This window comes from Zeus faber, assembly GCF_960531495.2.
Source record: "Zeus faber genome assembly, chromosome: 18".
In the NCBI taxonomy this organism is placed as follows: domain Eukaryota; kingdom Metazoa; phylum Chordata; class Actinopteri; order Zeiformes; family Zeidae; genus Zeus; species Zeus faber.
Window position 1 is genome coordinate 15,686,086 of NC_137210.1, and position 14,976 is coordinate 15,701,061.

General features: G+C 47.1%; 1 protein-coding gene across 1 annotated transcript in view; it reads right to left on the reverse strand.

Annotated features, from left to right (window-relative positions):
- Positions 1-14,976, reverse strand: part of abcc4 (ATP binding cassette subfamily C member 4 (PEL blood group)) — a 37,331-nt gene that overhangs the window by 13,406 nt on the left and 8,949 nt on the right. The window contains exons 19-24 of the mRNA XM_080018536.1: positions 14,567-14,713; positions 8,395-8,474; positions 2,088-2,238; positions 1,366-1,485; positions 1,009-1,119; positions 785-885 (exon numbers count right to left, since the gene is read on the reverse strand). Of these exons, the coding sequence (XP_079874662.1) occupies positions 785-885; positions 1,009-1,119; positions 1,366-1,485; positions 2,088-2,238; positions 8,395-8,474; positions 14,567-14,713 (710 nt within the window). The remainder of the gene's footprint in view (positions 1-784; positions 886-1,008; positions 1,120-1,365; positions 1,486-2,087; positions 2,239-8,394; positions 8,475-14,566; positions 14,714-14,976) is intronic.

The following is a 14,976-nucleotide window of genomic DNA, read 5'->3' on the forward strand; positions in this document are numbered from 1 at the left end:
CAGTAGCGGGTTTTCACAGCGGTGGGAGAGGAGACTGATGAACATCACAATTTCACACCTTCCTCGTCCTGCAGGGGAGGCTGTTTGAGGTGGTGAAACAAATTAGTCGTGCTGCCGTCGTCGGTGGCTATCTTCCTCGAGCACAACTTACAAAAGGTGCTGGTTCTTGATGTATCCCGGCTTTTGAAGTCAAACCATCTACATATCATAGGGTGTGCTTTCTTTTGTGTGTGACTAAATCGTTGCCCACCTCTGCCACTCAGTCACCGGCTCCTCTCCGTGTTAACTCCACCAAATCTCTCACTATTGCAATCAGCCCGGTCTGAGGGAAAGTCAAATCTCAACTCAAACGGCCACAGAAAAGAAGATCAGCATCACTTCTATATTAGCGATGCTGCCTTCTTCTGTATCTCTGAAAGAAACATCATGAATACGGTACATCTTCAATATTCAACATATTGTACAGCCAAAGGTATAAAGGTATACAAGGAAAATTCTGTATTTTTAGATTATTGCGAGTCACCATGAATCATGGTGCAATCACCATGATTGGGGCCAGAATCTTTTTAATGGATCCAGGTTCGAGGGAATAGCTTCAGTGGACAGCCGCAGGCGGTCGTCGAAGAACGTGGTCGCAAAATACTGTTTAAGAAATGCCTGAGTTTTGGCCCGAGGTTCTTCACGAACATAACGTTGAAACAGAGAAGAAAGAAAAAATGATACAAACCCAACTCAAACTCCTTCAGAAAACACTTATGCCAAAGTATCACTAAGTACTTCTCACCATGTTCTCCACCTCTGCACTCTGCCGGACGCCCCACTGGAACATGCCGATGAGGGTCAGTGCGTAGGACAGAACAAGACCCACAGAACCCGACTCAATATCTGCCATTTCAGGAGTGACATGAACATGTTTATATATTTATATATATATATATATATATATTATATGCACAGGCTCAGAAAATAAATGTAACGGAATCTTAATTCACAGGCTGTATGTCTTACCGTTCCTGACGTAGAGGCAGCCAAAGGCAATAATCATGACAAATACTGAGCAGATTCCGTCGAGACGCACAGCAAACCAGCGGGAGGTCGTCAGGAATAAGAACCAGGCCTCTGACAATAAACAATCCACACGACAGAAGAGTTAAGAGCATTATCCAGTATTATCCTTACAGTAGCTGTTTAATGTTCAGAATTGTTAATGACTCTCTTATGCCCTTTTGGTGTTGATGGTTGTAGTGTAGGTTATGCGCATAAGTATTATTGTTGCGTTATGTTGTTTTTTTTAGATATCGCACAGTGGATACACTGCAATTGTTTTGAAATGCTTTTTGGAAAATGCCACAACTGGACTCAAACCTGTGTGGAGATCTTGACATGCGTCGAACATTTTCTGAAACCTCCGCTGAGCTCTGGCCGCTCGGATGGTGGTCAGGCCTTGCAGAGAGCAGAAAAGATGGGAGAACACAGGACTCCGAGCTGCGAGAAATACAATAAATCACTTATGACCAATTCAGTGTCCACAAAAATGCTTCTAGAGCCTAATTATTACCCAGCAAATATTTATTCATTTCAGACTCTATTTTAATCTAACAGATGGATGAAGTTTCTAAAAAATAAGTTACCATTATGGTGTTAAATATGTCTGTGAACAACTTTGATTGAGAAACCATCGAGCACCGGGGGCTCTTTTGTCCGGATTTGTTGGGTTTACAAAACCAAAGCCAAAGCCTGAATGTTCCCTAGGAGCCTTTTAATCAAACTTTTGTTCTTTAAGAAGACAGAACCTGTCCTCCGCTGTGCATTTGGGCTATCAGCCCAGAAAAGGGAAGGTGAACTGAGGCCTGCGATGGCCTAGTCATGCCCACTTGGCATTTTCTCCCATTGTATGTGATGTCATGAACTCCCGGCTCTTGAGGAAACTGTGTGTGGGCAGGCCATGGGCCGCTACAACCTTTAGCCTTTATGCTAATGACCAGAGCTTTTCTCAATGGTCTATTAGCATTCCCGTGCCCTGTCTTTGTCTCCCGCCACAAATGGACATGTCCTCAGAAATAAAAAAAAATAAAAAGAAAACCTACTGGTGGACTCCAGGCGCTTGATGTCCCTGGAGGTCTGCAGGAAGTAGCACCGCAGGAACAGGAAAGCAATGAACAGAGGCACGACGGGGATAAGGATCCAGGGAATGGCAACAGCTGCTACTGCAATTACCCCAAGGACCTGGAGCAACACCTGGGACACAAACGAGATGGGCGGAGGGGGGGAGATGTGACATCAACAGCAACCTAATTGAAAACGCTTTAATGTCCCGCTTGTGCCAACGGGTGGGGAGACATATTCCTTCCATCGGGTCATGAGAAAGTGACGCTATTTTGCCCGTTCGTCCCCTCCGTCGACAGCGTAACAGTAGGCTGTGGGACAGCGGTTGTGTGACTCACACTGTGAAAGGAAAGAGGTTGTGGCGCTAATTCTCACTTAGTAGCAGGTGAGAATTTACCACTTGGCCACTGCGGCTTGTATCCCTATCCCCCCCTTGGGCTTTCCCTTCAACACTTCTGGCCTTTAAGCCCGCCTGGCAGTGCCGCCGGCCAACGGCCAACGGGCTCGGTCACAGTGACTGGCACAGCACTCTGGGAACCACACCGTGGGTGTCTGCTACAGCTCACCCAAACCGCACCTCCCTCCCTCGACAACACAGTAACTCGGCGCCCGTGTTAATGGCTACCTGACACATCTAGACCACTAGCCACATGAAATCAGACGCCTAAACGGGGCTCGAGGCAACGCCGCAACGCTGTCACACCTGCACCATTAAGATCGAAGAGCGTGAATATGGCCGACCAACAAAAACAACACGGGGATGTCTGCGTAGTTGGTAGTTGTATATTTGAAACCGATTGCTACTTCTTTCAACTTATCTGAAGTGGCCAACTGATACGATAGATCTGTGGGACTTTTTTTTTTTTCCCTAAATGAAAGGTATACAGTGTTGCATATTTCATATTGGATTGATGGATGATAAAATTGAAACCTCCCACCCTGAAATTAGACACGACCTGACAGATGACTCTTAAGAGGGGGAGATTAGGATCACACTGTTACCTTCAATGGTCTCCAACTAGCCCACAGAGATGAAAATTTAATTTAGCACCTTAATTACGGATGTTATCGGGCGCTTAAGCGCACATTTAAAGCATGATCACTTTCGACGTAGTTTTATGATGAAAAGCCAGTCAATTCCATTTACAGTTCAGATAAGAGGGTATTACTAGTCTAACTATCACCGTGGTGGAGCCCACACAATCAAGCAGTAAGTGGAAGCTACTGAGCACAACTGATCCCAAGAATTTCACAGTACATAAGTTTCAATCTTAGCTTTGATGGAAGGCTACCGGACTGCAAAGTGAGATGGGCGCTCTCAGGCTATCGCTCTCACATGTTATCCCACCTCACCCAGTGGGGGAGATGGGGGAGTCAAATATTAACTGTGGAAATGTATGTTTTTTTTTTTTTTTTTCATTAGATATAAAAATGTTTTCAATCTTGTGTGGCTAAGTGATGATGGGGTAACATTGCATGTTTATGTGCGATGCTGGGTTGATTGTCCCACCCCCCTGACGGACAGAGCCAGATCCAGGGTCAGGGCAGCGTATCTGACGGGGGTGGGGTGGGGTCCTGGTGGGGGGCGTCATCCGAGGAGAGGGAACAGGAACCATTAGATAGGAGTCTTGCTTCCTCCGACTCCCCAGGGCCCACCGTCGCCAGGGCCCCCGTTTGATGTGCTACATTTGCGTTGGTCTGCCGCTTATCGTGTCAGCATCACGCAGGGGCCGCGGCCCCCACCCACAGTACACACAGATGAGTCCGATAAGTCCCAGTCCCCCCACCACCACCGCCTCGACCCCTCAGACCACATCCATATCACTTACCAAAACCCACACAGGAACGGAAACTCCCCGAGCCACAGCCCGCTGCACATAAAAGTGGATAAAAGCCTTTGTGAACAAACAGTTTAAATAAAGAATTAGCTCTAATTGCTCTTTAGCGAGGAAAGAAAGCTATTGCACGCAGGCGGTTCGACCATTCAGGCGAACGGGAGCACACGGCTGTGTCCAATGACAGAGTCTGTGTCTCAGATCTCTGCCGACCCTATCCCGCTTTCTTTTCTTAACGATTCTATCGGGTTTTTTTTTTTTTTTTTTTTGATGTACAAATAAATGTCGAAAATTGAAGTTAATTGCCATATTTGTGTTGGCCGCAGATAGCGACTGTTGTTCCGCGGCGAAAAATAAACACTTCCCTTTAATTAAACATCCCTTGGGTCACAGCGAATCAGTACACTCCTTTACAAGTCCTTTTTCATCCTCCCTTTATTTACTGACAGTGTGCAATATTTCTGAGAGAGGTTCGCCGCTGGGAAAAAAGCGCAAACAAAACGGGAAGCGGAGGGAGGACAGCGCAAAGAACATTCCTCCAAAGAAGCCCTCTGTCATCACTGTTGTTTTTTCACCCCACACTTTCTCTGACAGAGCGGCACAATGCGTCGTAGGGGTCAGTGGTACTGAAACAAAACGGGGCCGTTCCACTCGGGCACTGGAACAATGGGACTGACCCAATCCATTCTGATCTGCCATTGGGCTTTATTTTAGCAATAAATGCCCAGATGCTGTGGCCTTTCTTTGAGAGAAATGACTGTGGACACCTCCTTCACATTTTCCCTTTCTGGGCTATTTTCACTTCATAAAGCTGCAGTCAATGTGTTTTGTGTGCGGTGAGGAGGGTCTGACACATACTGTGGTGGTCTCAGTCGCTGTCTACATTGGTGGCTCAAGTAGTCCCAGGATTAGGCCTTTGTGTGCCGTGAAAAGGTAAAAGAAGTCACTTATTTGGGCTCACTCAAGCTGCTGATTTCCACCCCCATTTTGGAAATAAGAGAAAGGCTTTGAAATGCAGTCTCTCTCTCTCTCTCTCTCTCTTTCTGCCTCTCTCTCTCTCTCACTCTCTCTCTTCCTCTCCCTCTATAAATCACTTGTGTCCAAAGAAAGCAACTCTCTAGCACCCGCCGTGCCCTCACATACATGCATGAAATCACCCTTCCTCCCCTATACTTTTCCACTTAACCACAAAAACAACATTTTGCCCAAAAAAAAAACCATCTTGCAAAAAGTGTCACTCACACAAAAGACGCATTTCATTATTTATCATCACCGTATTGACGAAGAGTGAGAATGGAGATGACTGAGGTCCTTTCACGGGTCCTGCACAGCTGAGTCAGGACAGGTGAGGCGTCAGACCACAACATGATGTGAGACCACACACACGCGCACGCACACACACACATACATACACACACACACACACACACACACACACACACACACACACACTCTGCAGGCTTTAGCTGGGCGATGCTCGCCATCAAATGACCACCTGTGGTATTGCTGAGGGCTGAGCCGCCACAATCCCTGTTAGGGCTCATAACTCACGCTCATAAGCAAACGCCAGGTCATAATTTATTATGAATGTGATTTACTACTGAAACAGGGATATAAAAGGTGAAGGCTGACTCATATTTTGCTCTCTTCACTTTTCTTTTGGTATTCCTCTTGTGTTTTTCCACCTTCAGCATGAAGACAATGGCTCCATTCCCCAACAATGACCAGTGGCACTTTGTGGCAGATATGTTTTCACACCGGTCCATCTCTATCTCACCGTGTTCCTCTGCCCCATGACCTGGTATGCATATAACGCCTGGAGCCGGTGCATTCTTCCCCGCGACCGTCACCCGCTCGCTACAGAAACAAGCCGATGAAATCCCATCCAGCAGCGCTGGTGGTTACGTCAGCAGTTCTCATATCCCACAAAGCCACACAAGAGGCCTGACACACAATGTGCCACAATGTACAGAGTCACACGGCGATCTATCCGCCAGTGTTTTGCAACAATACCTATCCTTTCTGTGTGTGTGTGTGTGTGTGTGTGTGTGCGTGTGTGCGCGCGCGCGCGCGTGTGTGTGTGTGTGTGTGTGTGTGTGTGTGTGTGTGTGTGTGTGTGTGTATCTTCATTGCTTCACTGGGTTAATGTCTTCAAACACAGACACCAGCAAAACACTGGGTTTACTGCCGTAATTTATGATGACACAGAGCCAACATTTCTGTAGTTTACAGCCCACTAAACACTGATGAGACCGAGGTTAGTCAGGTCCAATCAAAGTCACAGTGGTGCAGTTTCAACGATTTTGCATCCTGATAAATTCCCCTGAAAAAAAGCCAGTGGTTGTCCAGATGCAGCCAGTGTCTAAGGACAACTACAATTTGAACGCATGGTTAAAAAGGCCAATGAATGGAGCCATGGACCCCGGTCAGTGATTTGACTCAGTCAAGAGGCTTCACAAGGAATCCGCTATTGAAAGGCCCCGGGGCTCACCCCGCATTGTCTCGCCCTCCTCCTCTGCCCCCTCTGTGAAAATAGAGGCAACCGAGGATTTAAAGGTCAAGTCCACACAAAGGCCCACCGTCCCCAAAGCCTGAGGTATTTTTAATTGACATTTCTGTCTTTGTCCCCCAAAACCATAAGCAGGGGGAGAGAACGAGCACTTTTTTTCAATATACTAAATTACTACTAAATGAGACCTGTGTTTAAAAAAAAAAAAAAAAAAAAGGAAAGGAAAATGGTGGTGTGTGATGTAGCCAGGTTCCCCCGGCTCCAGGGAATCCCCTTGTTAGGCGTGTATGGGTGGGGGTGCGTGGTGCTGAGGGGCTGGGAAGTGCTTACTACACCATAAAGGGCTTGGCTCTGCCGCAAATCCCTACAGAGGAGCGGCCTCTCCCCATAGAGGGAGATAAACCATTTAGGGCATTGTTTATGAAGTTTCACTTTATTCCCCTCTGACAACCATTTAAACAATGACTGTGGGGAAATGTCGCTCCGCAAATGAGCAACAATGGCCCGGGATCAGCATCTCCTCTGTGCCGCTAATGCTGTCTAATGCGATGACGGAAAGAGTGAAAATCTTCCTTCCTGAAAGAATTAAAGGCTGCTCTGTCAGAGACACCTGCAAACAAGGGCAGAAAGGAGCGAAACACAAAAGTACTTCGTCCAAACGATGCCACCTTTATCCACCCCTCACAATCGTCTGCTTTTTCACTGTTTGCGCCGAATTACATTGCTTCGGCAGCACGCGCAACGTGCCCATCGGGCGCGTATGTCATTCTTTAGCGCTTTTTGTACTTTATCCTACTAATATTATTGTGCAAGTATTGATCAGATGTCGTGAATATTCTTAAAAAAATATGATGGAATGAATAAGCGAAGGTAAACAGCACAGCGTGTGCAACACAAGCCTGTTCTCTGGCATGACCTGGTCTGCATTCACTGGTTCTCAGTTGGAATTACAGGTTTTCCCTCAACATTATTATTTTTCCCCGGCCATTATTCATCTTATTATCAAAATGGAGAGGGAACTATAGCGGACAAAAAGCTTTTGTGGGTATGATCTTTTGAGCTTTCAGCATTTAAGATGGCTTTTGTCTCCCGTGAGATGGGTATCTGCCACAAACATCACTCAGGCATTGTGGAGAGGGGATTCGCTTTCACCGCTTCTTTGTTCTATTCTTCGGCCCTGACCAAGGAGCCACGCCTGCCCCTCTACCTTGAATTGAGCGCCAAACATTCCCCTCTTTGTGGCGCTAGGTGCATGAGCCGGTTCATCTCCGCAGGCTTTTCGTGGGGAGATGATTGTCGCCGCGGAGCGGTTGGCGTTGGGTAACCCGACCTGAGTGTACGTCAGGGTGGCCCTGGGCGACCGGGCCGCTGATACCGTGAAGCGCCGGGTGGGTGGATGGTGCCGAGAGGGGGGGGGGGGGGAGTCCCCTTCCTTCTCCCTGTATCTGTTTCAGCTGACCTCCCCCCTTCCCTCCTTCCACCCCTTCCATCACCTCTCAGTATGCCCGCCGCTCACACTTCTTCCCTTCGCCACTCCAGGAGATCATCCTCATCGCCCCCACCCTCGCTCTTTCACTGTTTCTCTCAACATCCCCGCGTTGGACTCCACATCTTCTCCTGGCCATTATTTTCGTTCTGTGGCACCTTTTCCTCTCTCTCTCTCTCTCTCTCTCTCTCTCTCTCTGGCAATCGGTCGCTTAGCCCCCGACACACATTCTCAAGAGATGCCTCCTCTGTTGTGGCACACTGAGGGGCCACACCCCTCAGCCTGTGTGCAGACACTTTTATTAAATCTGTGCAGGCGCTGGGCCGCGCTGCCGGGTAATCCTACAGTAATTGTTTCCAGATTAGGGGACCCGGACCACAAAGCAGGCTTAGCCAGGCATGAAATGGCCTCCCCCGCGCCGCGGCACTAGCGACCGAACCTGCCGAGGTGAGACTCACCTGGATAAAGTCCACAAACGTCCACGGGAGCAGGGAGTCCAGGTGACCGATGTCTTTGGAAAACCTGTTCAGAATCCTTCCTGGTGAACAGAGCAGAGAATGGGTCAGATTAGATTCATTTAGATACATTAGATATGCATTATACTGTATATACATACATACATCATATTATATATATATATATACATAGTAATTTTTAATTTATTTTTGAGTGATTCCTATTTTGAGCAAAAATATTTTTTAAAGTTGTGAAATTGAATGCCAATATTTAATGCTTTGAATAAATTAACATAGAAATCCGTGGGGAATAAATGTAAATCCCACTCTCATTCTAAACCGCTCGCATTTTAACTACTACTCGCTAAATGAGGGACACGTAATTAAATACAAACACTGTTTAGTTTATGGGCTTATCTGGCTCCAGATAAAATGTGATATTTCTTTCTTCAGATTTCAATGCCACAGTCAGAGCTCTTTATTGAGTAACTGTAACCCAAGTCTTCTCTTTATTAATAGCGCAGAGTCTATGTTGAGTGTGATACCGGGCAGAGGGAACATGGAGGCTTATCTAGATTAAACAATTAATCATGATTCGGTCTGCGTTTCATAAAGGCCGCTGTACTCCAGAGTGAATGCGTCGGGGAGGCTTTTGTTTGGGGAACAAAGCGGCAACAGAAGCTGTGTACCTGCCTTTCTGCCCTGACTGGCAGCGTCAGTGACGTTAATTGAGTTGCTTCCAATCTGCTCAGGTGTTCATTATTCGTCACCGAATCTCTACAGGTGCTTCGCCGGCCCTGTTTTTCGCGGCTCCTTTAGAAAACTTTGCCTCCCCCCACCCCCGGTGTGATCCCCCGGCAACGTAAGATTACACAGCAGCTGCGCCCGCACACTGTTTACCGCTGTTCTCCACGATAGCCAATCCCTACACGCCCGGAGTGGCCGGTGGCAGGGAGGACAGGAGCGCTCCCTCTATCTATCTCACTCTCACTCTCTCTCCGCCTGAAAGAAGACTGGAGACCCTCGGCTGTGAACGCCACCGCAACCACTGGAGAACGGAGCCGACGAGTAGTACGCTCAATTGAAAGGACACAAACAAGCTTTGGATCTGTACGGCTCTGTACCTCCATCCCCCACCCCCACCCATACACACTACCCCCACCTCCCTGTGTCTTTGGGGTATTCTGGATGGTGTCATAATGTTTCATATTTGAGCGGCCCACTATCTCCTGGCGTGACACATCGCTAGGCACACAGCGCTATCTGTCTGGGGAGAGAATGTAAACAGTGTGGCTCGCGTACGTTTAGCGTTCAACCTTTTGATACAGTGCAGCTAACTCTATAAGCATGCAAATATGTTTATACAGGCCCGAGGCCCGAGGACCAGGACCCTCCCCGACGCACGCCGGGGCCAGGGAGTACAGGGCGTGCGAGGCGCTGCGCGGGCGGATCCGCGTTCCGGAGGCGTGGCGGCGCCCGGGCAGCTCTGACCTGGAAGTTGCCTCGGCGGCTCCCGGCGAGCGCTGCACGGAGGTGGGCCCTGTAATCACCTCTCTCCACGGCCGTAAGCAGCTTACAGCTTTATCCAAAATGCCGTTCCCCGCCTAAAAACATGCATGCAGACGAGGCTGGGCTCCACCATAACAGCCATTGCATAAACCCAGCCGGAGCATTATTCCCCTGCAACAACCCGGCGATGCCCAAATCAGCACTGATTCAAAGTCAAGTGGCGTAAGCATGTTGTACACTTGGAGGCAGACTAATCTTATTCACAGTGAGTGGCCCTTTAGCATGCAGACGTCCTGAGGGGAGGGTTCAGGAAACAGGGGAGAGCTGCTACTGTACTGTTGTTATTTTTCCACCAGTATCTCCCTGTTGCATTTTTTTTTTCTTTCCTTCTAAAAAACGGAGGGGGTTGATGTGTGTGTGTGTGTGTGTGTGTGTGTGTGTGTGTGTGTGTGTGTGTGTGTGTGTGTGTGTGTGTGTGTGCGTGCCTGTGCGTGCGTGCGTGCGTGCGCGCGTATGTGTGTGTGTGGGTGTGTGTGTGTGTGTGTGTGTGGGGGGTAGATTTGCCAAACTGTTTGTTTGTGGAAGATCCTATAATATTTTAAATTTTATGTAATGCAACTATCTTAAGCCATAGATGACCTAAATCCATGCGTATCTGACAAACAAAGCCAATCTGAAAAGGGAAAGGTTTCTGCGAATTACATCATGCGCTGGTTGGAGGCTATTCGAACAGAAAACATCAGTCAACTATCAGCTGTTTGACAGGCGGCTCGGTTCACACACAGTTTCAGCGGGGATGAAGTAAAGACCCTTCTCCATCTCTGGCAGACTATAGAGGGAGATACATTACACAAAGACCGTCACTGCGTGGAGATGCCTATGAGGTAAGGCAGGCGTCGGACAATGACTTCACCCGCTGCGGGAGGCTGTCAACAATATCACCTATTGTGTGAAGAGGGGGATAGACATTTCCACATATTACCTGCATTAGTGTTGAATAATACCTTGTTGGTTTCAGACTCCAGTGGTGATTTGCACCACTTTTCCAGACGAGGATGTATCTAACCTTGCCATCCGAGGTGGGGCCCTCGGGTGGAGGCCTTTAATCACAGTTAAAAAAGTGGAACAGTGGGGTCCGTCTCGAGCGGGGCATGTTGCAAATCGCTGTTCCCTGTAAACATCTAGATAAGAGCGGGACGCAGAGACGCGCCATGTGTGGGCCCCGGCACCGGTTGGTGGGGCCTTTCAGTGAGGCCAGAGTGATAATGGGGGAGAATTTGGGGGGGGGGGGGGGCTGCCAAGGCTGGAGGTGGCGCGGCTCACCTGCACTTCCAATGACGAGCCCGGCAGCCCGGGGCAGCCTCCCACCGCCGGCGCCTTGCTGCCAATACTAATACATTCTTAATCCATTCTCTCCGCACACACCACCAGGCCCCTGCAATCTCCTCTCCTTCCCTTTCATGCAATTAAATAGTGGAAGTGCCTGGCGAGGGGGAGCACTATCAGCCACACTGCACACACACACACACGGCTCAATCTCCACATTCAATTTACACACCTCGATATCATCATCCTCTCTGCAGTACTTCCACCACTCTGCTCTTAACACTCTCGCATCCCGGAGCTGGAATATAGACATTAAAAACATTGCCTCTCTAGACACAATTAGAATCTGACATCATTGACTACGGAAGATCTAATGCCCCCCTACGTCAACGGCGACTGAGTGACACTCGGCACAGAGGTGGCCCACTGTGCCGAGAAGAAGTTAAAAGTGTGTGTGTGTGTGTGTGTGTGTGTGTGTGTGTGTGTGTGTGTGTGTGTGTGTGTGTGTGTGTGTGTGTGTGTGTGTGTGTGTGTGTGTGTGTGATGCCTGGGACCCCACTCCCTTCTTACTGTGCCGATGAGCTGCAGCCCCGGCCTGCAGTCTCTGAGGGGATTAGCCCACTCAATGACACTAAATTACAGGGATCAACATCAGCTCGCCACATCCAGAGCAGTGTGCACTGCTCCGCGTGGAGCCTATTTAAATAAGCACGTCGTAATGAGACCCCCTTCTTCAAACCGCTAAAAATTGATAATCTGAGCTAATAATGACTTACTTGAATTTATTTAATAGAAGATTAAAAATAAAAAAATAAATAAAAGAAAGAAAAATCACCCACACCGACGTAGATTCAATATTGTTCCATGTTGGGGTTTTTTTTTGGCTCCATAGATTTGTTAACACGAGTGTTGAACAAAATCATGGAATAGCCATTCATGGTCTGATACGGAACTACAATACCCGTCTGTCAATCAAAATTCAGTGTCGTATTGTTACAAGCCACTTGCAGAGAACGGCAAATAGGACCTTTGTGCGGTGATGCTTGAAACGGCAACCTTTAACTCAGAGGTAAGACGGGAGCAGACGGCCGTCAAACACCGATCACTTACAATTGTAAACAGATGTCAAATCCTTAACACACACAGGCGGACAATCGTGACGGCGTTACTCACACTTGCGCTGGCAACAAACGGCGGCAGTTATTTTAAATAGGGGGAAAAAAAACTGAAAAGACGGATGGAGGCAATAGGAAACAGGAACACCAGGAGAGCTCCTTTTCTCTCTGTATATATTGTTATTGGAGGTGTGATTTCAGTAAAAAAAAAAAAAATTGGCAAATGAGAAAAGATATGCAAAAAAATAATCCCAAATTACAGATGAATACCGTTTTTTTTTTTTGTTTTTTTTATTATAAACACAAAATAATAAAGGTAATATTCTTGCCTCATGTCCCGCTGACTGGACAAAAGAGGGAGAGTCTCTCAGACCGTTGTCTATAAATCCAGGGTTGTTTGCCCGCCCGGAGGCCGATCTGTAATAACTGAACTGGTCACACAATGGTTCCTGATAGCAGCACAACAGCAATCAGATAGCAGCGTCTGTTAAGCCGCTCCTTTACTGCACTATTAAACAGATTATTACATTATTCAAAGTGTTTGTTCTCCTCCTGTGTGTAGATTAGCGAGGACGGCGACGCCCAGATAAGCCGGTCAGGTAGGCCAGCCAGCCAGCCAGCCAGCCAGCCAGCGCGCGGCACAAGAGAGTCAGTAAAAACAAACCCAGAAATAAAAAAAGATTAAAAAAAAAAAAAAGAAACAAAGATTACGACCGGTGGTGTTTGCTCCACACACAGCTTTGCAAAGGAGAAGCTTTGTCACTGCGCCCACACACCGATAGCACCAGAAACCACAAGCGACTCAACACCCTCAAAATCATATTTAGACTTGTGTTAGCAGCTTATTATGACTCATTATACAGATACAAGTTTTCCCCTCGCGCTGAGAATTCCCATCCGCGCTGATTGTGTTGTACATGCGTGTCAATACGCAGAGATTAGCCTGAGTAATTATCTGCTGACAGCCGAACAATGCTCTAGACAAAATTAAAGTTATCAAAGTGGGCCACTTGACAGTTGACTTTAGACATGATTGACAGCTGGCAGTGGCATGATCTCAACCAAAACTGATGATGTCATCCCTCCGAATAAAAAGAATAGTGTTTGTGAGGAAACAAAAAATTATGGTGATTTACTTTTGGGTTTTTTTGTTTGAAAGATATATCGCAGCTGATTTTGGGGCATTGAAATATTATAAGGATACACACTGTGTTTAAAATGGTCTTGTGAAATACTGCTAGGGATAAGCCAGCATCTCTCTCGCTCTATCTCTCCCTCTCCCTCTCTATCTCTGTCTCTCATTAAAGGTGATCCTGCTAGTTTGCCCAGTTTTGAGATTATATCCATCTGCCGCATCCGTTGACTACGACATTCAGAGCTAATGAAATTATCTAAAGATTTGTGATAGGACGCCCAGTGCAAATCAGCCATTATTTACCCAGTTCCTTCATCCAAACATAACAATGTCCAAGATCTGGTGCAAACACCGTTCATTCAATACCGCTGTTTGCTTTTTGTGTCGGGGGCTCGCAGTTGATAGATAACGCTCTCTTTATTCACAGCTAAATATAAAGTAATTTCTCATAATTCTTTCTTCTTTTTTTTTCCTGCCTGGATACCCAGCAGTGGCTTCACAGTCTTGCTTTTCAACCTCAATAAACTCAAGGGGCAGGGGCAAACAAATACAGTTGGAATCCGTCTGCAAACTTTGAGTGCAATATCTAAAACCCTTCAACTGCTACATCATTCTGCATCTTATACTTCTTGATATAATTTCTGAATTTTCATGAAATTTTCATGAAATTTTTTCTTAATTGTATCCAACAGTTATCGTGTTACCAAGCTAATAAAATGCCAAATCTGAACTTTTTTACAATATAATAAAATACATTTATATGGCAATTTAATATTGCAAAAAAAAAAATGTTTTCATTGTCATTTAAAATACCTTATTGGTTGAAGGACATCACAAAATTCTAAGAGTAATTGTCATCCTCCACTTAATTGAAGTGCATTGGTGGAAAAGGGGTAAAATGTCTGCAGCGCAGGCAGGGGATGGTATACCTAAGTAGCAGTCTGCTCTCTAGTGGAGAGAGGCTATAACAGTGAGAGGGAGAATCTCGACATGAAACTTAGAAGAAGAGACGACTTATAACCTGACGCCATAACGGCTGAATGTTCACTCTCTCTAATCCACGGGTCCAGGACGCCCGGCCCCCCCTTACCAATGGGATTAACATCGAAGAAGCGCACGGGGGTCCGCAGGACGGCGTTGAACATGCTATTGTGCAGCGTCCGGGCAGCGCTCACCAGTACGTTGAAGAAGACCAGGCTGCGCAGGAACCCAAAGAGCACGGAGGCAGCTGTCAAGCCTGACCAAGACACAGGGCGAAAAAAATCCCATCAGGCGGCTACAATGCCTTCCCTAGCGCCCCACTCCCAGAAGGTCAGCTGTGCACTTACAGGGGCCATTGTTGAGCAGGAATAAGGGAAGAAGAAAAAAGAACAGATATATTCCACTTCAATATCTATCCCCGCAGCGGTTGTCTTGTTTGTTTATTTTATTTATTTTTTCCCGGAACTATCACTGTGGATACAGATCTTGGAACGGTGAAGAGGTGAGAAGTTACGGCGA